Below are 26,132 nucleotides of genomic sequence, written 5' to 3'. Positions count from 1 at the left end.
AAAGATTTCCTATGTTATGTGATCTTACAGGCTCTGTATGACACATCTATGAGCAGCATTATTTCAGACCATCATTTTCAACCTCAGTGAAGATTACTCGTGTCTCAAATGTAAATTTGGACTCAGTAGAATAAAGTTTAGTACCTGTTACAAATCCAGAGCACCATTCCTATAGGATAAAACTTTCCATACTGTAAGTCTTTATGTAGAAAAAAACCTAGGTTTCTACTTTTAACCTGCAATCTTACTTACATTATAATTTAATATAATTCAAATCTAGAGTAAGATAAGCTAATAGCAGGCTTAGTTTTTCAACCAACACAACATGGCTTAATATTGTATGTCACAATTTGGAGAGAAATATTGAAATAATAAATAAAATAAATCCCCATTCAGACATTGCCAAGCTGAAGTCTTAAAAAGTCATAGAAATGATTCTTCAGACAGGAAGATAACACAGGGATTTTAGCCTTCTGTTCAGTATTCCCTGAAACTCTGCAAAGTGACCAGAGCATGGCACTTCACCTTGAGGAAGAGGGAATAAAAGAGAAAGAACTCCACGTACATGAAGATGTTTCTTCTATCTAGAAGCAAAAAGAAAACTCTGTGGAGCTTTGAGCTAGCCCTGGAAGTACACTATCAATGAGAAAGGACAGGATCCCAGAATGAGAGCAAAAACATAGTATCATAAAAGTATCAGATACCTAAGAAATGGGGTGGAGCCTGTGGCCAGAATCCAGGGTAGGATAACATGAGAGTGGAACTGAGTAAGTTGTAAAGCTGGTAGTGGAAGATCTCACATGCTGTATGCTTTTTACTTGATCTAGAGCTTCATCATTCATATTTCACTCTTGAGGAATTCCATCTTATGTCAGTCAAAGAATCAAAAATGGACCATGGTCATTGTGTCATTCACCTTTCTATTGCTGGAACAAAAACTAACTGACATAAACGACTTACAGACGAAAGGTTTTATTTTGCCTCATGGTTTCAGTCCATTGTTAGCTGGCCTCAAGGCAGAAACATCAGGGCAGACAGGCACGGTGGAGGAGAGCGGCTCCCCTCATGGCAGCCCGGAAGCAAGGAGAAAGGAAGAGGTGGGGGACTCTTGGGCAAGATACAATCCCAAAGTCATGCCCGATGACCCATTTCCTTCAACTAGGACACATCTCCTAAGTGTCCACTGCCTCCAGATAATGTCTTCAAATTATGATTTTATCAACTAATGAAGTTAGAACTGTGGTCTTTCCATCATCTTCTTAACAACCCACTGGTGAACATATGAAAATATTGGGCCACATTTTGTATCTAAATCATAACAGTCATGTTCACACCCTTCCTTATAGCTAAACTGTAAAAAGATGAGCTATGAGATCAAATCAGACATACCTGGCCCAGGAAGCTAGTGACACAGAGAAACAAGCTGCTGCCCATTGAGGTAGCTGCCTTTGATTTCCAGTGACTGTAGGGGCAGTGACTCCCAGGGCAGTGCCTGGTACCTGTACCCTGTGGCACTGAACCTTGTACCAGACAGGACCTAAAGAAAAATCCATGGTCTTGTCCCTGGAGGACTACATTCAACCCAGTTCTTAGGCCAAGACAGCATTTTGTGAATGGCCAGGCCCAAGGTCCTTTAGTAAATCCCCTTCTGTACAAAGTAGCCAAATGTGATCCTCATGTTTTCAAGCAAGAATCATGACCAACATGCCATGTAAAATTACTTGGCCTTCATTTTTTGTGGGACACATACAACCAAAAGTCAATTAGAGGCAAATTAATTTTCTGAAAGTCTGGATTTGACATGTCATTTCCTTTTTATTCTCTAATGAATTTCAGAAAGTCTATCATACTTCCTCAAACTTTTGCATAAGGACACAGGCATTACTAAATCCATGGTTAAGCATATACATTCTCTTGTGATTAATACTGGCTGCAACTTCAAAATCCTGATTAGGTATAAAGCTACAGATTATCTTTTGCCAAAATTTGTCTTGTAAACCAAAAAAACAGTGGCTGCCACAGCTCAGTTCCCCAGCCTCTCCCCTCAGAAACTCCTCTGCAGCATCTGGACCACTTTTCTGCACCATCTTGGCAGATGCACACTGCTCAAGCAACAGCCAGTAATCTACACGCTATGCAAGGCAATGCTTGAGGTGTAACACATTCAATCCAGAGCCTGAGAGCTGTAAATGTGTTGTAGCAGTTATTTTAAAAATGCAGTACTTCCATGTAATTGGCTCAGCATTTGATAGGAGATAAAGAAATCGAAGATTATCCCCATTTTATTTCTCAGTGAAACAATTTTAAATTGTCTTTTCCATCTATTCTTTCTTTCCTGCCAAGCAATCCATTTGTGAATAATTCCACTTATGCAGGTGTCTGCTATCCTGCTGCAGAAGAATGAACTTTGAAAATGTGCACTGTGCTGAATGAGTATCCATCCAAATGGGAGATCATGAAGAATCAAACTTTGAACCCAGTGATCGGCACAGTGGCCACAAAATGAAAATGAGCATTCTGAGGCACAGTTATGTAGCAAGTCTACCTTAGGAACCCGACAAAAACACAGGCTGCCAAAATTCATCAAGGTCTTTTATCCTCTCATTTCATATTTCGTCTATGGCTACTTGAATATAGGAAGAAAAGATGACACATAATCAGGTAACCTCTTTTATGTTTGTGAGCAGAAAGAAAGGTTACCTCAATTTGAAAGGCGCTGCTCAAAACAAAGTATGCCACAAATTTTTCCCGAAAATGGGAATTTAAAAATAAGAATTAAAAGTTTCTTACAGTAATAAGGAGAGATAAATGCAGAAAAAAATGCAACCAATGGAGTTATTATCTTTCAGATAGATGTATGTTTTAGCACAATAATTGAACCAGTGCTTTTAGTAGTTTGTTTTCCTTTTATATCTCAGCTCATATGATTCATTTAACATGAGGGTCTAATTTACATCATGACTATGACTTTCTTTGTGCAGTCTGAAGCACTAACTTTAAGCAATCCTCATAAAGCTATGTTCAACTGTCAGTTCTATCTAGGTCCACTACTGTGCCTTTTTCCACACTCCAGTAAAATAAACCATCTATGCTGGCTGACAGACAAAATTTTCCTACCTACCTTCTCAAACTCAGTTATTCCTTCAGAACCTTCCAAACAGTGCTGCTTCAGTCATCTCCTAAAAGGCTACTGTAATTGTGTAATTCACTGTCACACAATATGTTAACATCTCCTGCACACACCTATCATCTGTCAGTAAGCACATCATCTTTGTCTTTTCATTTTCTCAAATAAAAGAGCTGTAAATTGTCATAAATGCAACATCTACAGCATTTTATATAGGTATTCTTACCGATAACAATGCAAGGCTTTATACTAATGAATTTCAATGTATAAATATAAATTGAATTGAGATACTAATTTATATGAATATTGTTTGTACCCCATTCTTTTATATAACATTGTATCATAACATTTTCTTTCTTTCTTTTTTTCTTTTTTGAGACAGAGTCATGCTGTGCAGTCTAGGCTAGCCTTGAGTTCACTATGCAGCCCAGGCTGGCCTCAAACTCATGGTGATCCTCCTGCCTCAGCCTTCGGTGTGTTGGGATTACAGGCATGTGCCACCATGCCCAGCTGTACCATAACATTGTCCCTCTCTCAAATAATCAATTTAGACAATCATTTTTAATTGTTGCCTGTAATTCTGTCATGTGGATGCATGGTTGTTTATTTAAACATTTCCCTCTCTCATTTAGGTTGACACATTTAATAAATATCAGTACACACAAATATTAAATCATCTCATTTTCCTTAGAATAAATGACTAAAAGAGATTAAGGGATAAATCACACAAACAACATTGAAAATCTGACCTCAATTTGAAATCTTTTAAGTACACTTCTACATCAAAAATATCTTAATGGCTGGTGCTTAAGAGCTTCAAAATAAGTATTTTTAAAAGCATTAAATTGCTAGTTATAACTTTATAAATAATTCTCCACAAGACATTGATCATTATATAGACTTTTGAGATAAATGATTTTAGGGTTATACAAATGAAACTACATGGATAGGATTATTATCAACTATTGTGGGAAATTTTACTAACTTAGTATGCTTAAAATAATGTCTCACTAAATTCAGAAATTGTCAATGACTTTAGGTCATGTCTCATTATTCTACAAGTACCTACAAGTAACACTTACTTATGTAACATCTACCTTTAGATTATTTAAAAGATGATCTTAAAAATAGGTACAACAAGGAGAAACCTCTTTTCCCTATTCTTTAATTTTTTAAAAAAATTTAGTTTTAGAGATTTTTCTTAAAATATTTTTAAATTGCATTTTCTCCAGCATTAGCTGAACAATTACAGATTTCCAAAGAAAGAGATCTTTCAAGCACCCATTGGAATAGCTGTTGTACTGACCAAACCTGACAGCATGATACTAATGTCAAAACAACCACTCATTCTGTCATTAAGTGGTCTTCCTTCCCACAGAATCACACTACAATGGGACTAGTGACTGATACTCCAGAGACCACCCAAGCTCTCAGAGTTGGGAGCAGATCATTTCTGAATGTGCCTTTAGCACTAACTTTTTTTGACAGTATATATATATTCCAGGGTCTCTTTATCCATTATCAATCCCTGTGTCTATAAGCATTTTTTAGATACATTATCTCATGTAACTATCACCATCTGGTGGAAAAGACAGGGGAGCCATTATTAGTTCTTGCTCAGGAAAGTAAGGTGATAAACTAGTTAAGGTCAAAAGTGATATAAAAACCAGCTATCCTCATCTGCAGGTCAGTCACCATTTTACTAACCCTCCTAATATTTTCTGACTTATTTGTGTAAAAGTAAACTTATTGCTGAAAATATTATCACCAATTAATTCACTGCCTTGGAACCAAATAAGAGCCTGAGAAATTTCAGTACTGCACACCTTTAAAGAAAAAAGTTTTTCTCTTTTTAAAATGGTGTTATGGTTTGTGTCTGTGTGTCCCCCCAAATCCTCATGCAGTCATGGGGCAGGCTTCCAGGATTTGTGATTGATCCATGATCCAATGTTGGGATTATGGGTGTGTGTGCTACACCCACCCTGGGGTGGGTAGCTTTCATACAATGTAAGGGAGGGAAAGAGGTTGCTTGCCGGCATTCCTCTCCTTTGCTCTTTTTTTTTTTTTTTTTTTTTTTTTTTTTTTTTGCTGTGTTCTGCCGCTCATCCCTTTTGCTCTTGTTGCTTTGTTGTTTTCTGCCACCATGAACCTTTGCCCTCTGCTATGTGCCACTTTGCCTTGGAGCCAGCCAAGTATGGACTGAAAATCTCCACAAACAGTAAGCTAAATAAACCTTTCCTTCCTTCATTTTGGGCCTTGGGTATTTTGTCTCAGCAACAAGAGAAAAGTATCCAAGACAAATGGTATGTATCAGTATTTCAATTCAAATTCAGAATTAAAATGAGATTTTTCTGGGGGGAGTATGGAAATATTATTGTGTTTAATATACATAAGCCTCTACATGAATCAGAAAGATGTCAACCCAAAGAAGCTGATACTGGACTTTAGTAACCAAAAGTTCCATTGGTTATCAAACCTTAGAAGATAATATAGGTGTGGTGGTTAACTTCACTAGGTTACAGTATCTAGATGTTGCTATAAGGTAGTTTTTTTAGACAGATTACTATCTGTGGGTGGGCCTCAGCCAATCACTGAAGATCTTAAGCAAAAGGAATGGGGTGTCTGAAGAGGGAAGAATGTGGTCTCCAGAATGTGGTCTGTCTTTACCATCAGCCTTGATATTGAGTCCTGATGCTATTTCCACTCCACAATCTGCTTAGCAAATTTCAAACTTGCCAGCTCCCATAATAAATTTTTTAAATCTCTCTCCCTTTCCCTCTCCCTCCATAGAGAGTTATGTGTGTGTGTGTGTGTGTGTGTGTGTGTGTGTGTGTGTGTGTGTGTATTCCCATGAGACTGTAATGGAGCGCAATAATTCCTATTACCTAATGGCATTCCAACACCATAGGACAACATATAACTCACATGTTTCTAATTAGGCTGGTATAAATAAACATGAACTGCCAGTCATATAAAAGTATAGAATACACAATTATATATAGTACCTAGTGCTTGAAATTGGTAATAAAAAATTACTATGTTACTGGGTTATGTATTTATTGCACTATTTATCATATTTTCAGAATATACTTGTTTACTTATAGAAATATTTACTGTAAAACAGTACCCCCTATTATACCTTCAGTAGCTCATACAACTTTTATTTACTGTCTGTCCTGGTTGCATCCTTTTTTTCTTGTCCTTGACTGAATCTCATGTTTGTGTAAGTACACATTGTGATATTCACACATTAGATGTATCATCTAATGATCAACTCCTCAGAATGTGTCTGTGTTAAGTGGTGCATGACTTTATATGTCCACATTCACACACAGGTACACATAAACAAAACGTTAAGGAAAAGCATTTTCTCTTCCTACCTAGGTACTTAAAAGTGTTTCAAAGCATTAAGGACAAAACCAGTATGAGAAGCAAAGGCAAAGTAAAAAGATAGTAAAACAGCAGACCATGATGGCCTTTTTTAGCATGGCTTACTCACCTATACAGCTGGAAAAATTAAATGAAAGTCACTGTGACCAACCACTTTCTGCTTTCTTTAGACAAACGCACTCTTAAGTGACACAGTAATGTGTATTAAGGTTTTATGCGCATCTATACAACTATCTATAGAACAAATACCTATTGTATTCAGCTGTAAATGAGTTTCCTTATAGAAAATTTAGTAGAAAGATCATTTTTGCAAATGTAATATTCAAAATCCAAGCATAATTTATGAAACATTTAACTATTTCCTCAACTGGAAAGCAGGGCAGCAATCAGTAAATGGCTTTAGAAAGCTTTCATTTACTAGAAGCTATGCGGGGAGACATCAGCTCTTCCAATCAACGCAGAAATCAGCCCAGTTAAAACCACTAAGTATAACGAGGAAGTCTGTCTGTCCTTGATACAAGAATAGTAGAACAACTCTAAAAAAGAAGAATATAAGAACATTCATAGGCTCTTTATTTTAAAAAAATTTACACGTTTTAAATTATTTACAAAGCTGAACTAAGCAAGGCTTATTTTCAGTAGATTATTCAAAATAGAAAAAATTTTTGTCAGTGTGATATATGAGCTCAAAGATGTTGCTATGGGCAAGTTGTAATAAAATCAAAGAGGAAAGAGACAAACGTAATTTAAAATCAGCTGCATTGGAAAGACGGAAGTGCTTTGGTCAAGAATTTGAATAAAGTTGTTTCTAAAAGGAGATTAAATTAACCTAGTAGCCCAAAGTTCCCATAATTCCAGTATCTTACTTTCCTTGGGACACTAAAAGAGAAGCTCCATCCACAGGAGTAGGAGGGAATCCCCATTTATAATGATCATGGTTCCTCTGTGGCCATTGTCTCTGTTGGAGCCTCTGCAGTGCTTTTTGCCAGCTGTTTAATTCCTCGGTATTCAACAACACAGTCATGATAACAGAATCTTGCTTTTCTCTTTTGGTGATGTGATGTGCTTACCTACAGCTTTGACCTACAGGAACAGAGGTGACAGTGCTGGCCTCAGGACATGATGTGCAGTCCATCTTACCTCATTTTGTCTCTATACTTGGCAAATTTACCTACTTCTTTGCCAAGTTAAGAACACCTTATGGTGAAATTTTTCTGCCAAGATTTAATTATCTCCAGGGATGGCCTCTTTTAAATATCTAAAGTGTTTAACTACGTATGACTACAGCTCTGAGCCTGTTTCTTTCACTTGTATTCTTAATTACCTACTCTTTCTCCCTAGCTACAGTCTTCATGGAAAAGAAGTTCTGTGCTTGGAAAATAAGGCATGGATGCTGGGCATGGTAGCTCACACCTGTAATCCCAGCTTTTGGGAGGCTGAGATGGATCATTGTAAGTTTGAGACCAGCCTGGGCAACAAAGTGAGCTCAAGGCCAGCCTGAACTGCATAGTGAAACCCTGTCTCAAAAAGGCAAAAAAAAAAAACCAAAAAAAAACCCAGCATGGAATCTTATGCTTGGTATGTACTTCTAATGCACTCATCCAGATATGGTCTCATGTCCTAATAGTTCTTCTGTATAATTCTATATTTTGTTCAAACTCCAGAAATGGGTATGTTTTCCTAAAGTAGTTATCTGGAGCACCATCTAACTAAGCATATGGCTGGCACTGGACATCAGTCTGCTTCCTATGACAATTATAATAAAGATGGTGATAATCACATTTATCTTTGGGATTTTCAAAATGGCTTATTAACAATTACTAACCTATAAACTCACGGTTATGAAATACTCATATTTGAAATCCTGAAACAACAAGGTTTTCTACAAAGTTGCAGGCATTATTATTTGTTTCCAATTTAAGTATTCCTGAGAAATTTCTTCTAGGTGTATATATTTCTGAACAGTAAATGGAAAATGATCACTGTGACTAATTACCAGAACAAGGAATATATTTTAGATACAGTGATGTGCTTTTAGAGATTCCCGTGCACTATGTGTGCCCATGTGCTCTTTCTGCCTAAATAGTACGTTAGAAAGAAAAAATAATTACTTTAGGGAAAACTGACAGCCTACATTGCATGATTTCCCTGAAGAACTGCAGGAGATACAGTTTTGTATTTCTATTGAAAATGAACACTTTCTTCTTATACATTTTTCCTCTGAACATGCCTAAGGCTGAAAGGACCCCTGCAATCTGGATCTCTTCAACTCACACCTCACAGATCTACTTCGGAAAGATGGAATCTTTATTCCCAAGAGTTATACAGGTCCAGTGGGCAGAATGCTGACGTCGATGGCGGCTGCTCTCTGGTCAGATCTTCACTGCCTGCAGACACCTGTCTCTTTTCTTTCCAAGTTCCCCATACTGCATACACTTGAACTTGTCTACTCCAACCTGACCTTGTGGTTTAAAAACAAATAAATGTCTTTAAACTCTGAAGCAGAATATCAATGCAACATTTTGAGAAGAACATGGTCTTTGGAATCGTCACAGTTCAAAGAAAGACCCAAATGATTCTTTAGCTGTGTGACCTTGGGCAAGTTACTAAACTTCTCTGAGCTTCTTACCTCACCTGAAGCTTAGGGCAAAATGAATGTCATCTGTCTTTACCCAACTTAGAGCTCAGAAAGTACCCAGGAAAGGGCACTCTGTACAGGGCTTTGTATATAATTAACCATCAACAGTTTCTTGAAATGGCCAAGATTAATTTAAGTTGAATTGATACGTATTGCCACTGTAATTTTATGTACTTGGAATGTACAGAAACTTAAATATTGTTCATCGTAAGCATGATAAAATAGCATGCATTTCAGAATTTCCTTGAATTGTCTTAATTCTAAAATTTATAAAGCAGAAAAGTATAAAACCATGTTGGGGTACAGATCTGCCTTTGGTCAGGTTGATTATCTACACTGCACTTCATGCTACTGTAAGTCTTTATTTAAGCTTCCATTTCATGTACGAGTGTGCACAACATCTAAGTGCTGAAACGATTTAGAGACTTGTCTAAATGGACTTCAACAGTTAAGTATAGAATTCAAAAGAAAACTCTAATCAAAATACCTCTATACTACCATGCAGTAGTGCCTGTCCATTTCTAAAATAAAAGAAGATCAATTACATCCCAGGTCTAGTTCCAGATCTAAATTAACTGGCTCAAGCCACATTAATTATATTCTATGGAAAAAAAAATATGACACATATGAGGTACCAAAACATATTTTCAGTTTTCTAATATTCTAAAATCTGTCACTAATCACTATAAATACAATTAGGTCAGTAAGAATCATATAGTGTTAACATCACGTTTGATTCATTTTACCTAGGAATTATGGAAGCTGGCAGTAAACAAGATGTCGCATAAACTCGTGTATATAAACTGGAATTTAATAGTAGCATTTAGAAATGGAAACCAAAACAATTGACCATCCTAATTCTTATTTTTTAAGTAGTCTTTTCAATTATATCCATGTTTATAGCAGCACAAGCCATAAAAGCTAAATGTTGGAAGCAGCCTACATATTCATTAACAGAGGAAAGGATAAAGAAAATGTGGTATTTATACACAATGGAGTACTATTTGGATGTAGAGGATAATTTCTGAGTCATTTACAGGAATATATGGATATAGCTTGAATATATAATGTTAAGTGAAGTAAGTAAGACATAAACGTAGACGTTTTCTTATATGATATAAATAATTTAACACAGAACTTTTCTTACATGATATAAAAAATTTAAAAACAAAGTAAAAAAACAGATGAAAGGGAACAGGTGGACAGATTTTTGCAAATGGGAAAGGAAACTAGAGACGCAGGGAGGGGAAAGAGAGGGGAGGAGAAGGGGAATAAAAATAATCAAGATACGCTAAGTACATGTAGCTTTTCCCTAGGATGAATATAAATATTATGTACTACGAAATGTACTAATAAAAAATTAAAAACAAAAAAACTTCTTTTAGTTAAGGAACATGATAAAAGCAGGTGTTCCTGTTTTGAAAAAAAAGCATAAATGTTTCATATAATTAGGAATTGTCAGTGCTATCATAATCGAATACCCCAAACCTGATAACTGTTATAAAAGAAAACTGGGAAAGCAATAAAACACACCTTCCTTCCATTGTTTTCTGAAACATTTTACTACTATTTTCCAATCTCATAGAATCAATTTCACTTGTTATCAACTGTTTCAAAAAATTCTTCAAGTGATATAGTTGATGAAATAAAAGTTTGGAGTAATTTAAATGAGATTTCAGTTTTACAAGCCCGGGATAGTTTGGTAGGCCGAGTTTTGCATATATGAACACAGCATCAGAACACAAAACGTAGCTCAGGGGACTGTTTATTAAAGGTGTCAAAAGTTGTGTGGTCCATTTTCTTTATTACTCTCCCAGAAATGAAAGGTATTCTCTGAAAATAATAATTGAGTTATTTTGAAATGCTAGGTAGCATTAACATTTTTAAATGAGTGGGAATGATATCTAGTACAGTCATACTTTGGTACTTGACTGCTCTGAAACTTGTCAAATTCTCAAGGCAGAAAGGGAAAGATTTTTCACTACACAATCTGATGGATTTGAACCATTTCATATTATTGGTTCAAATCACTAAATACAATTTATATTTTCAGTAATTTTTTAAATGACTAAGTTTTAAAAATCAAATTTTCAAGAAATTAAAATGTCATTTTATGGCTGTGACATCATTTATTTAATTTTTTTTGAGATAGAGGCTTCAATTAGTTGTTCAATTTGTTTCAAGTGGGAACCCTCACTCACTCAGATGGGGTCCCACACAGCCCCCCAGGGGCTGGGTCTAGAGGCAACTACCACCAGCCCATTTGTGGTGTGATTTTTACATGAATTTTAAACAGTCACTGCTTGAACTATGAGTGAAGTTTGCTTAGAAAAAATGCACTTATGTAGTAAGATAAGACTCCCAATGAATCAGCATCTTGCTAGCCTAATCCAAGAAAGTTGTTCAAGCTACACTGGTTTCACTTTTCTACTGAAAAGTTCTTACAAAAAGGGGCAAAGCTGTGTGACATCTGCTCCCATTCTCCATCTCTTTTCCTTTTCAATCTCACATTTCCTACTTTCCCCATCTCTTAGTTTCCTCTGCCATCTGGCTAGTTTTAGCTGTTGTATTTCTCTAGGATTTGCACACGTACTGTCCCCTTGTGAGTTAATATTCTCCCTCAGATATCTCTGTGGTTCCAATACTATCTTCTCAGTGAGTCACCCAACCAACCTATTTAACTGCACACCCGCTGCCATGCATTCCTAAACCTTCCTACCCTTATTTATTTTCTTTCCAACTCTAGTAAATAAAATAGGGACTTTTTTGGTGTATGTTTTTGATGACTGAAGCTCCAATACCTGGAAGAATTCCAAGAGGATTAGATGATCGATAAGTTATTTGTTGAATAGATGAATAACGAATGAGATTTAATGAATGAAATTTAATTTAATAGATGAATAATGAATGAGATTTAAAATAGGAATTTCTGTTACCCTCTGCCAATTCCTGAAACATACCAATTACCCAAACATTCTTCTATATAACCTACCTTGGAATACTATCATCCAAGCCCAAAACTCAGGGGTCACCTTAAATATCCCCATTATACTCCAACACCTCTAATGTATCATCAGCCCCATCAATCTTCTCTCCTTACTAGCTCTTTTGTCCACCTTCTCACTTCTTTTCTCCTCCGTTTACCAAGACTCGTCCTTCACTGAGAGTGCGGGATAGGAGCCATCATGTATTCCTAAGCACGAGGCCTCCATGCCTCTTTCCAAGTTAGGCACACTAGGAGGTAACCTGATCATCGTGATCACCAAATCAAAACTCTTCAAAATTCCTCACTATCCAAACAACTGATTTTCTATCCTAACTGCTCATTACAAAAAGCTTTCACAATTCTGCACATGAGTTTTCCTCTAGACTAATCACATCACCCCGAGTGATTCTGAGAATTCTGAAGATTCTGAGATTCTGAATTCTGAAGAATTCAGTGATTCTGAGATTCTGAGAATCTATAGTACGCAACCTAAACCTTTGAACACAGGAATAGGTCCTTTCATAATCGGATTCTATGTATGGTTTTCATTTCTCATTTCTGTTCCATGCTTGAAGCAGACATCTACTCTCTATCACACTGTTCTAGCGATTGTACCTGCCCCTGTATCCTTACTCACACAGCCATGCCCCTGTACAGGGCTCTAGGTTTAACAGAAACCCTGTATTTTCCAGTTCTCCTAGGGCATTGCTCCTCTTTGTGTAGCCTATAATTTTCTCCAGGGTAGCAATCAGCTCTAGCAGTGGCCATGGAAATATTGATCGATAATGCCTGGATAAATCAATGTTATTTATTGAAGTTTTTTTTTGTTATGTACAAATCTAGCCCGGCATGGTGGCACATGCCTGTAATCCCAGCACTCTGAGAAGCTGAGGCAGAGGCATAACAAGTTTGAGTCCAGCCTGGACAACTTAGAAAGTCAGTGAGACCTTGTTTCAAAAAATTAAAAATAAAAAGTATTGGGCATGTAGTTCAGTGTGAAAGCCTTGGGTTCAATTCCAAGCACTCCAAAAATAAAATTATACACAAATAAGTATAAACAAAAATTTTAAAAAGCATTATTTCTGTAGTAACCAAACAAAATACTCTGATCATTTTAGAACTCCAATTCAACAAGTCAACATTAAAGCAATGAAATCAATGAAAACATTCTGCCTGTGTTTTAAGAATTTTTACAATGCATTATGCAAATATAAGCCAGCTGTAATACCTTGCATCTTCAATAAGTAAAAAGCAGTCCAAGAGTGTTTTAAAATCCATTTTGACTTTTTAAAAAATAAAATGATATCCAATAAAGATTAGGCCATGAGGAAGCATAAAGTTGTGAGTCACAATTCTATGTTCACTGTCTTAAAGTGTGGTACCTTTTGGAAACAAATGAGCAGCAGATAACAGCAGAAATGCACACATGGTGATCACTCTCCTGGACCTCCCCACATGCAAAGCAAAGTAAACAATTTTAAAGAAATAATTTTAAAATTAAACGGGTGTATACATATATAAAAACTAATTATAAAATATACATAGTGATGTAAACCTGAGAGTCACATTAAAGTTACTTGGGAAAGTTGAAACAATTTTCATGCTGTGGGCATCACGTGTAAAAGATTCTGATGTGATGGTTGAGAGGGAGATACAGCATCAGAATTTCTTCTAGGTCCCCCAGGGATTACACTGTGCAGTTAGCATGAAGGATCACTGAATCAACACCTCCCCTGATACAGCGAAGCACATATGGCAAAAAGAAGTAAAAATTAAGATCCTTTCCACTCAACATCTCCCTGTTCCCACAGGGCAAAGGAATGCAGTTTCAAAATTAGAAAAATATTACTAATAGTTAACACTACGCATGGCTTATCATACACCATGTGGTATTCCAGGGCTTTCAATCTACTGACCTTTTTATTCCACACAATGGCTCTTTAACTTTGGCAATATTTTATGCCAGTCTGCTTCTACAAAAATAGCTAGCAATTGTAGAATACTAAAGCCTGCTGGATAGTACTCTAAATGCTACTACACACACTGACTCATTTGATCTTGTAAATTTTGTTTCATTCTGTTTTGTTTTTTTTAGTACCAGGAATCGAACTCATGACCGCACACTTGCCAGGCAGGCGCTGTGCCGCTGAGCTGTATCTCCAGCCCATGACTCATTTAATCTTAACAACTGTTTCATGAAGTACATACTGACTATTAAACCCATGCAGTGGATGAGGAAACTAAGTCACAGAGAGGCTAGATACCTTGTCTAAAGCAATACAACTAGTGAATGAATCTTTAAAACAGTGAGCCTAGCTCCAGAGCTAATTAAAAAGTAATATCCTAGTGATTCCTCATATACAACAGGAATAAAATACATTACTAGGCATTAAAATTACTAAAATGTCTTTATTTTTCTCAAAGGATAGTAATACAAGCAAGAGGAAGAGAAGTGAATTAAGGGAACCAGGAAAAGTGAAATGAGGGTGATTTTATCCCAGTTCTGAGGTTACTTTCAAACCCAGCTGGAGCTTTCATGGTTTAGAATGATTTCTTTAAAAAAGGAGAACACAAAAGCCAGTGAGGTAGTGCACGCCTGTAATCCCAGCACTTGGGAGGCTGAGGCAGGAGGATCATTGCGAGTTTGAGACCAGCCTGGGCTACAAAGTGAGCTCAAGGCCAGCCTGAACTGCACAGCGAGACTTTGTCTCAAAAAGGAAAAAAAAAAAATCAACAAACCAAAAAACAAAAAACAAAAACAAATAAAAAAGGAAGAGAACCCAGCTCCATATCAAACCTGGAAGCAAGGGATGGCATAGAAGCCTAACTCTCACTCCCTGGGCACTCCAGGAGGACAGGAAGGCCCGCATGCTGCCCCATGCTGGTAGAAAGGGCTCCACAAACATATTTGAGAAAACGCGATCAGCTGGCCAGGAAAGCGGTGAGATGACTGAATTCTAAGGCAGAACACTAAATTTATGTAATTAAATATCCTTCCTTCACCTAACTTATTTCTATATAATAAAATGTTAGATCACTAAAGCGTATCATTAATTAAAATGTTGATATTTTATATTTTAGTTTGTTCACGCAAGTTTTATCATAAAATTAAATGTTTATAAAAGTAAACCGACATTTCTAAGAGTTCATTCAGTGTGGAGGCACCCGCATTTGAAACACTAAGCAAGTGTGAGGAATTCTCCTGGGTCTGTCCTGCGCTCCCGTGGTGGGCTGTCCGTCCTGGCCTTGTTCTGGTAGGTTCCCCTATGCGTACCTGCTAGCCCTACCTATCCCTTGATTAGCAAAGCAAAACCACAGCTCTTCCCTTCACCAGCAGCACCTCAGCTACACTTTGAGTTCTCACTACAGAATGAACACACATACATAGGGGCTGGGGATTTAGCTCAGCGACACAGCGCCTGCCTGGCAAGCGCTACGTCATGAGTTCGATTCCCAATAACGGAAAACAAACCAACAAACAAAAAAAGAATGAACACACATAGTTCAAAGTCCTTGCTGGCCTATAGCAACAAAATATTTGAATGATAACCCTGGAGTATTCTCTGACGAGTACTCTAATTTTTAAAATAAAATCAAGCAATGTATGAAGCAATGGTTTACTTGACAGTGTCTCCGCGTTGAACCCCTTTTGCAGAATTGCCCTTTTGTGTTGTAGGCCTGACTTACATTTAGAAAAGTCATAGAAACATCCAAATGTGGCAGAATTTTTGACTTGCTACAGATGTAGTACTGAGGATATACTCTGCCACATCACTCAGAACCCCCTTGTGTTCTATCAGGAGTTTTCAGTAGGTTTGATACGTTAAGGCTACGTTTAATGTTAAGAAAACAAGAGTCCAATCTCACCTGTTATGGCTTTAGTCATATTTTTCTGCAATTCTCATTTTCCTCTGATTTCATCACATTTTGATTTAATTTCATTACATATTATTTCTGATAACATATTTATTTAAACCACCTCTTTGGGAGATATAAGAACCTGTAAGTAAATAGCCTTACAATAAAAGAGAATGAAAAAAGGAATGATATAAAGCTTAGATGTGATTGGCTATACAGAATGAAAGACAGTTTCCAAAATTATAGATGATAAATAACAGTTTTGGAATCTCAAAATTAGGAAATTTATTTCATCCAACTATTAGTTGCAAAATAGTGCCTGTTAAGTTTTTAAGAATTCATATTTCCATTCAGTTAGTATAAAAACCTGTACTTACTGTGCTATACCTGTCCACACCATTCAAGGACAGAGTGATTTTAAATATTCACTGTGACTCAGATGGCTTTCCATATGGTTAACCCTCAACTAGAGAGCTGTTTAACAGTTAGTGCAGGAAATAGAGAGAACAACAGAACTGCAAGGAAAGACCACCCTTCAAGCTTTCAGTTTACTTCGGTTTTTCTTATTACTTGATCAAATCAAAGACTTATTAATTCAAGGTGTTGGTATTTTCTAATTCTAATGAAGTTTGTGGAGCAAAATGTCTAATTACTTTAATTTTTTTCAAGGATATCTGTGACCTAATACAGAGGGAAAATATGCAGTTCTTAAAGCAATACGTATATGTTATCATGGAGTTTATTTTAAATTGTGTGGCGCTATTTTTCCAACTTAATAATTTTACAACTGTTGGAAACCATCTTCTTGGAAAGCATACATTGTTACAATTCAGGTGACAAGGCATCAGTTACCAGTACAAATTAAATGGCTGACGCTACAAATACGCAGAAACTATACTGTGCTTTTCCACTCGCTGAGGGTGTAATTTTCCTTCGTACAATGCAGAAAAGTGTGGCAGCAAAGAAATTTCATAAAACCATTGCAGGATGATTTCATCTGACAAGTGGGACGGGGGTGGAAAGTGTAGGTGTGAGAAGCTTGCTGCTTTTAGTGAAGGGAAAAATCAAATTGTGACTGAGTCAAGAAAAGATCTTCTGAAGGACTGAAATTTAAATTAAAGCCTCAGTCTTATATTTTCCATATGTATTTACATACTTTTGGGGCATAAACCATGTTCATAATAAAGCAAGTAGAAAAGAGGAAAGTTCACAAAGAATAGGTAGAAGCTACGAAGGATGTGCAACAGCCTTATAACTATGACATCGATATTTTAACCTTTCCAGATATGTTTAAAGAGTTTATGTGCAGTCTGATTCCTTGAGGCATAGGTCTGTGTTATTATATTCAAGCCCAGGGAAGCACTCTCAGTACATATCCTTTTGTGAAAATGGAATTTACTGGCATGGACATAACTTTCAATGGGCCAGGACTGAAGCTGGGATGCAGGGATGGGAAGTTAACTCTTTCAGGAGTAAAATAAAAATCCGCTTAGTTACAGGAAATGGCTTTGTAAAACCACAGAAAAATTTTTACCAACAGAAAACTCTGTTTTTTTAAAAATAACAAATCTGTTGAATGAAATAAATAAATATATATTCTCTGGGTCCATTTTACTACAAACACAAAAATGGAAAATACACAGTTGTCTCAAAACGATTCTCTAACAGAGGAAATACGAAACTCACAGGGAGCAAAACCACTGGAATTAACCTTTTTTTTTTCAACACGCTCTTGCTATGTAGCCCAGGCTGACCTGAACTCAAAGAGATCCTCCCGTCTCAGCCTCCCAAGTGCTGGGATTACAGGTGTGCACCACCATACCTGGTTTTGGCTGGGGTCACTGATTTGAAAGCACTCTTCATCTACCTCCTCTGCCACTACTACTATTATTTCTCCTCCTCCTCCTCCTTTTTTCCTCTCTCCTTCCCTCTCCTCCTCTTCTCCTCCTTCTTTCTCCTCTTTCCTCCTCCTCCTTCTCTTCTTCTCTTTGTGGGGTACTGAGAATCAAACTGAGGATTCCATGCTTGCCAGGCAGGCACTGAATCACTGAGCTAAGTCCCTGGCCTGTTTTTTTTTTTTTTTTTTGTTTTTTTTGTTTTTTCTCCGGTACCGGGAACCGAACTCACAACCTTGCACTTGCCAGGCAGGCGCTTTGCCGCTGAGCTAAATCCCCAGCCCCATTTTTTTGTTTTGTTTTTTTTTTTTTTTTTGGCCTGGCCTGTAATTAACATTTTTTAATGCTTGATTTTAAGTGATCTTGATAAAAACAATAAAATTCTCAATTCTGCTAATATGCAAACTAGACATAAACATATAAACATTCTGAATAGTGGGAAACAATTTGTTATTTGCTAAAAGTATATTTACAAGAAAATCTCACTATACTTTATGATACACAGGTTTAAATACCAAATTTGAAAAATATTAATTCTTCTGAAGGTTAAGATATTTAGAATGTACCTTTCATTCTCACTGGAAAGTCACTTCATTTTACAGGGGAAATGTTTATGAAATTTGCAACATGAGGATTATCTGGCTCAAAAAAAAATCAAAATTTTTGTGTCTGCCTGAGCCAGACAGTTCAAATAAATATGCAAGGAAAAGCTGATGTATATAGGATATAAAGGAAACTGAAGACTGCTTGTCTCTGCTAAACAATCAAAAAGCAAAAGAAAAAATGTTAAATCACTACGTGCGCCAAAGAGTATCTGATAACCATATGCAGCATGCAAGCTGCCAGATTGTAGGTCTAGGAAAACAGTAACTAAGATAGATGTCAACCAAACATGTGATCCTAGCCAATAAAAGAATAAATCCTACCACTCACAGAGGAACTAGAATGCAATGACTTTTTTTCATGAACATGCTCCAGTTAGGAATCTTTCCTTACAAAATATAAGGCATGTTTGAGTATAACAGCAGCCCATGCAGTGCAGTCTGTTAATTATTAATACCGCCCATGTGGCCTTAAAAACTGGCTGCCTTGCACAGTGCCTGCCGGGCAAGCGTGAGGTTGTGAGTTCATTTCCTGGTACAAAGAAAAAAAACTGGCTCCCTCAATCCCAAGTGGGGAATGGAGAATCTTATTTGATGTTCTCCAGTGCTCGGAGGCACAGAAAGGTCTAGTCTCTCTCACTGGGTTTTCTTCAGAAGAGGCCAGGCCATTTGGGGCCCTAATGAGGTCTGAGTACAACAGATTGTGATATTAGGGGATCAGGACTGGCCTGTCATGAACACATTAATTTACAGAGAAGTGCCTGATGAAGTATATACCAAAATGGATGTGTAATTCATTCCAGGTATCATTAAAGGTAAAGGAAAAGAGGAAAAAGTAGGAGAAGTCAGAAAGAAACAGAGCAAGAGACCAACAGAAGAGAATTTGCCCAGACAGCCAGGACTTCACTGTCCTGAGGAACTGAAGTTACACATCGTTGTCTCAAAGCCCAGAGGAACATCCAGAGGTTCCAATAAGCTGTAGAAGACAAACTTCTGGGTGTTCTTTTGAGCTGACTACAGTGTGCAATGCTACAGACCTCCTTTCCTGCTAAGAGTTCAAGAAAAATTCGGAAGAAGGAGCCACTGTTCTGTCAATGAATCTAAAAATCTATATAGTGATATTTTTCCTTATGTAGATACCATCTGAAGTATTTGGGATTCTCTAAATGTACATATTAAATAATGACTTATTAAATACAATTCTTCACACAGTTTCCTTACGAGTCAGTTATTTAATATAACATGCACATATTGAAGACATGCCTGTTTCATAGTACGTTTATCTTCATATTTCTAAAATGCTCCAGCATACCGATTTCTTATTCTTTGCCAAAATAAACAAGATTTGAATCACTAACTGAATATTTATTTTTAGTTTGACCCTTTTGATACAGGTGAATTACCATCACCAATACCTCAGTAAAGTCTATGAATCCAGGTTATATACCAGTATATAATCACCACAGCATTAGGACAATAATAATTAGGATCTTTGAACAATTTATATTAAATACTGTGTTAAAGGCATTGTATGGGTTATTTCACCATTTCATTTAATGTTTTCTGAAATTTATGGGGTAGACACGTTACATTATCAACTTTCATTTGAATTAAACAGTGCTTTAACAAGTAACTTGCAAAAGACAATGAAGCTACTGAGTAATAAAATGGTAGCCCAAACCCCCAAGTCCCTCCTTGACTGCTTGTCTGTCCTTCTCTCTCCTTTTCTCACAATATATCCTCAGTGGTATATAAAACACAGAGGGAGTAGACTTCAATTTAGTAGTAAAGCATACTAAAGGATTCCTAGGCTTTATAGAAGTAGAACTTATCTTCAAGGAAAATGATACAATCTATATATTTTAATAATTGTACAGTTCTCTTGCTATAAAGTCTGTAAGCCTATTCATACACTTTAAAAGGTAAGAAATATTCTATGGTGAATTTTCATCTATTGAGACACTTTTATTTGAAGGAAAATGCAAGCAGAATCCTACCATCTATGGAAGATATAGATGAAGGAGATTTAAAATTTTAAGAAAATTCTATCACACATGGTTCTTTTTAAAGAAATATGGAAATACAAATTATTAATATCATAGCTTTTTCTATGGCCAAGTATAAAATTTCACCTATATGGAAGATCCCAGCCCAAAGTGGAACAGATTGGTCTTTTTATATAATATAAACAATAACATATATGGATACCATTTCAGCTAACCTATAGTCCCAACTGGAAGTTGATAGATGATTTGTACAGGTCACACCCTAGTTTACCCAACTGACCCAAGCTAGTCATGCCAGTTTACCTACTCAAATGCTTCAGGAAACACATTTAAAAACCCAGATATAATTCCTATGTACATTTAACTTTAGTAATTTTATTAACAATTGCTTTAATACATCTTTCAGTAATGAAATTTGTTATCATTTCTTTAAGTGAGATTTTGAAACTTTGTATTAGAATCAAATCAATGCTTCTTTTGAAATAAAAAATGCTTAAGTGATTTTTGAAGACAGATATTATTAGACAATGTAAATTCTACATAATAGTTTAGCAAGACATCAAGTCAACATTCTATGACAGTCCTCCTCTGTAAGAATGAATGTAAGTCCTCCTCTGTAAGTATTGAATGCCAAAAAACACTGTTAAAATTTGTTTTACTATGATTCTGAAGCCAGTGATGAACAAGTGTCAATCTAAATCTAAATGTACTGAAAATATTGTGTTCACTAAGTTATACTCTGTTAAAACTTAATCTCTTGTTTCTTTTTTCCAGAATCAGTTAAAGATCTAAAATCCCAATTTTTATAACAGAAAGGGTACACAACCAAAATAACTTCTCTTCCCTTAAAAGAGAACAATGTTTATATTCTTATTGGATTATTTTATTTTAATTTATTATATGTGGGATCGGAACCATGGCCTCACAATGCTAGGTAGGCACTTTAACCTAGTAAATATTAAATCAATAATATAAGTAAATATTAAATCAATGTTGGAGCTGTATGCTCACTTGAAAATATTTTACTATCTTGGAACATAAATATATAGACTTGTACGTGAATGCTTGACCTTCATAGCAGAATCAGTGAAAACTTGGAGGGAGGGACGTTTAAACATATTGTTTGATAAGAACTTTATAAATGATGTTAAGCAACATATTATGATAATAATCTTTATTATCAGTTGCAAGTTAGTTTTTTAGCATTCATTCAGAGTAAATATCTTCATCTAAACAAAAGTAGTTTAATGTGTTTTCTACATTAAATATTTATTTTATATTTCAGATTGCTTTGTATTACAGTGATTGTTTTGCTTAAATATTTAGCTTATTCTAAATTATCTCTATTTAAGTTATAATGTTGTATGTCAATTTTTATTATAAAGCATACTTGTAGAATAGTTTTGTAAAAGAAAATGTATTATTTTAATGTCAAAAGGAATTAAATATTTAATCATTTTAATTTACACAATGCATACTCCAAGTAACTAGTTATCAATACTTTTCACATTCTGTCAAGTATAGGAAACACTTCCCTGCAGTGTAAGTACCACAAAGCCTATAAAAGAAAGCACATTAATTAAAGCAACATTATGCTTCTGCAAGAAAAATAAATGGAATTGTGTGACTTTGAGGTATAGTGACTTCACAGAATATATTTTCAGAAAACAATTCTTCTGTATAGTTGACATGAAATATTTTTAAATATTTCGTGTCAATTATACAGAAAAATATTTAAGCAAATGATTTAAAATACAATTTACAAAGATATGCAATAAGTAGCTAACATAATATCAACACTCCCAACACCTGAAAACCGAACTATACTGAAAACTACAATATGCAATTTAAATGTTAAATCAACTTTTACTAAGTTCATCTATTTGGGAATCAAATATTTTAAATAAAATTCTGTTTCATTTCAAAATCAGTTTTCAAAGGAATAAAATATCCCAAGGTACCTCATCAAACTAGTTACTGCAATATCATAACAATTTTTAACTCAGATACTTTGAAGAATGTTTGGTGTTCAGAAACTAAAAAATCTTCAATGAATCTTCATATTCGAGCCATTTGATAACTACAGATGTAGTTATATATGTAACCAAAAAGAAAATTGTGGCACAGTAGTACTAAATGACAAAAGCTACAGTTAAGGAAAATAAAATTAATCCTCTTACTATGGACATAACATGGACACACACGTAAATAAAAACAAACCAACTAAGCAAACCAAGGAAGTAGTAAGCTCCAGAGATGTGACCACCTATCTGGACTGACACTCTAAGGTAAAGGCCATACTAATACCAGAGCCTTAGACAGGATTTAGCCATAGTAAGAAAGGAATCTCCTACCACTACTCTTGTGCCCATAAAAAGCTACTATGATCACTTTTAAACAAAGATACAGACAGAATAAAGGAATCACCGCCCCAGACAGTGAAATGGCATGCACCAATAACATCTGAACATTTTCATCGCAGCTCAAGGCTTACCTCATAAGACCAGACACACTGAGTCCCACCAAAACGGCGGACGCATCTTCCCACTTCCACATCCTCGTGAGTTGTGTACATTTCTCGGAGGCATTTGCCGATATGTGGCACCATTCTTCTGAGAACTTCTCGACTGAAGATCATGCCAGGTCCCCCCATACAGAAGTTCTCCCCAGGCTCCAGTCCTAGCTTCCCAAGTTCTTCAATGTTCCCCAGGCCAGTCTGCCCCAGGTACAGAGGCTTGCTGCTATTGAGGGATCTAAGAAACTCCTCTAACTTATCACCTACAAAGAGAAAGGCAACAACCATCAGTACTTTTATTTCATAATCATTTAAAATGTACATGGTAGAAGCTAGAACTTCAAACTGTCATTAAGTTCATTGTACACTTCATACAACTGCAAAAATGAGAAACTATTCTATTATGGTAAAAGCATTAAGTTGTTAATTAAATCTTAATAAAATTTTATCCACTTTTGGTCAAGTTCAGTGTATACTGTAGCAAATCTAACAATCATGTTTTTCGGTAAAAGATGAAATAATGTTAAGAGGAAAAAGATAGGTTTTCACATTTGCAATAAAAAAATTCCAAAAGTATAAAATGATAGTAAATATTGACATTTAGTGTGGTTTTGACAGATATTGATGTCTAATAATTAAATTTTTCTGGATAATGGAGTCATTTCAATATTTTGTCATCAACTAAAATAAAATTACATGTGACCCATACACTTTTAGGGAATGCCTGAATGAATTTTATCTTGAAATGTAACTTGGGAAGGTATCATTTCAGAAAAAAATAAAGATTTATTAGAAACTAAATAGTGTGAGTAGCACCACCTATAGTTAGCAAGTTCATCAGGAAAAACAATTTTATAATAAAATTTTGTAGTTAAGACACCTCAGAAGCATTTGTGTTCTATACAGTGATGTGTCAGAATGAGGAGAGTCACCTTCACATCTCCAGGCAGCATCTTGCCTGTCATTTCTGACGAGCAGGGCATCTGCATTCACTATCTTGACCCCATGTCTCCCACCTGGATCTCAGTGAGTTTCACTGCGTTTTATTCGGTTCTTAAAGCAAAACTGCATTTCATTCTTAATAGAAATGGGAAGGATATGGCATTTCAAGGTTCTGAAGGATAATCTTCCAAAGCGTGAAAACAAACAGCCTGAGCAGGTGTCGCTGGTGCATTCTAAAAATTCTCTGCAAAATATAACACTTCTGCCAGGAAACCTCTGATTTTACTGAGAAATGTAGGAAAAGGGGTTTATTTCCCAGTAGTGTAACTACCACCAGCTTAAAAAAAGAAAGTAAAATGAATGCAAAGTGACATAACACTTTTGAAAGAAGCATTTTTCTCTGAATCAATCCTAATAACATGTTTCGGAAATGCGATCATAAGAGAACATGCTTTGTTTTTGTGTCCAGTTATCAATAGTTCCCATCCCTACAAGGACTACAGCGATTTTCCTCCTCCCAACACAAAAAGAAGAAATCTCTATTTATTAAAACTCTATTAGCAACTTGCGCCAAAACGGGCCCAGTGTGTTGCCCGTTTGTCCTCGCACTACGAGAAAGACGCCACCTGGATCATGAGGAAACCATGCGACTACGAGGAGAGGCACAAGCTAAGGAAGGGCTGCCCTCCTCTCGACCAAGAAGTTCGGGAATGTGGACAGCACAGCAGAACCTCTCTTCTGTACAACCCTGTTTGTTCTTAGCATCCCTCTCCATCTCAGCAGCTGTTTGGACTGGAAGGATTTACTGTTTTCTCTAAGGAACTTCTATCCGCTGAGTTTAGAAATTCTCCTGCCAGAGCTGCCCATCCTCTGGGTAAAGGGCCGCGCCTCCTTTAAAACTGACAAAGTTTTCTCTAGCTGTGGCTCAGTGTCGTTCTGGGAAGGACTCCCCGCCTCTGCTTGTCGCTGCTAGAGCCACCAAGATACACCAGAGAAGATCCATACTAGTGTGTGCTCCTACAGCTTGGAGCTCCCAGGGTCTCCATAATTGGAAGGGGCTCTTCCCTTCTCTTCTCTCTAACAAGGCACGCATCCCCTCAGGGTTTTACTGAGGTGTGGCAGGGCCAGAGGACGGCTCTATGCTGCACCGCGGTGGTTGGGAGGAGCAGCGCGCTGGAGCAGCTGAGGGTGCTCAAGGATTCCGCGTGTGACAAGTTAGGCAGAAGGAAGGGCCATGGACAGGGAAGGGTCTGGGACAGAGAAAATACTCCTCAGTCTCAACAGTTTCGAAACGGTGGTAGATCAGCTCAAACAAAAGACCATGGGAATAAAGCCTGAACACCCCAGACTGGCTCCAGCCAGCATCCTGCTGCTCGGCTCCCTCCACCGAGGACACGCCCCTCTGGACCGCTAGAAGAAACTACCGCTACCCGGGCCTTTCGGAGGAGGACAGAGCCGGAATGGGGTTTGGTTTAGCTCTAAGATCCTTTTCCTCACCTATCCCACAGTGTAAAGAGCGGGGACACGCTCTGGGCGGAAAGGGGGACAGAGTGAGCACGGTGATGAAAGCTGGGCAGGCATGCGGAGGTCCAGACTGCAGGAGCTGCCGGCTGGCGAAACCCCGCGCGCGGAGGCGAGGCGAGGGGTGGGGCGGGCCGGGCGCGGGAGAGCACGTGCGGGCGGAGAAGCCGCGGAGGGGCTGGGCAGGGCTGGGCAGGGGCTGAGGCTGGATGCCGAAAAAGGACTGGGGAGGTGGGCAGGTGGGACCGCGGGCGCTGGGAGGTCACCTTTGATGTAGACGTCGTCGTCGGCGCGCATGAACCACTCGTACTTGTCCAGGTAATGGTCGTGCATGTACTTGATCATCATGAAGGACTTTTTCTGGGGAGGGTAGGAGTCATCCACCCCGGGCAGTGCGATGACAGGCAGGGGCGGCGGGGACTGGCCGAGCCCGGCGCTGGGGGGCTGCTCACTGGAAAAGAACTCCACGCGGCCGGGAATGAATCGCGCCCAGGTCCGCTGCGCCGCCAGCGCGCGGCTGCCCAGGTACTTCTGCGCGGTCATCACCCCCACGTACAGGAAGTCGCGGGGTCGGGCGCTCGCGGCGGTGGCGCCCCCGTCCCCGCTGCCGTTGTGGCTGCTCCCGGGCCGGCTCCCTCTTCGCGGGCCGGCC

The 26,132-nt window shown here is 37.4% G+C and overlaps 1 protein-coding gene across 1 annotated transcript in view; it reads right to left on the bottom strand.

Annotated features, from left to right (window-relative positions):
• The window catches only part of Chsy3 (chondroitin sulfate synthase 3), a gene marked incomplete at its 5' end in the record, with an annotated part of 245,266 nt that extends 219,134 nt beyond the window's left edge, over positions 1-26,132 (bottom strand). Inside the window, 2 exon segments of the mRNA XM_013512391.1 lie at positions 22,997-23,280; positions 25,747-26,132. Coding sequence (XP_013367845.1) covers positions 22,997-23,280; positions 25,747-26,132 — 670 coding nt within the window.

Source organism: Chinchilla lanigera, unplaced genomic scaffold (assembly GCF_000276665.1).
Source record: "Chinchilla lanigera isolate Chin_1 unplaced genomic scaffold, ChiLan1.0 scaffold00014, whole genome shotgun sequence".
Taxonomy (NCBI): domain Eukaryota; kingdom Metazoa; phylum Chordata; class Mammalia; order Rodentia; family Chinchillidae; genus Chinchilla; species Chinchilla lanigera.
This window is presented reverse-complemented; position numbering and strand designations above follow the sequence as displayed.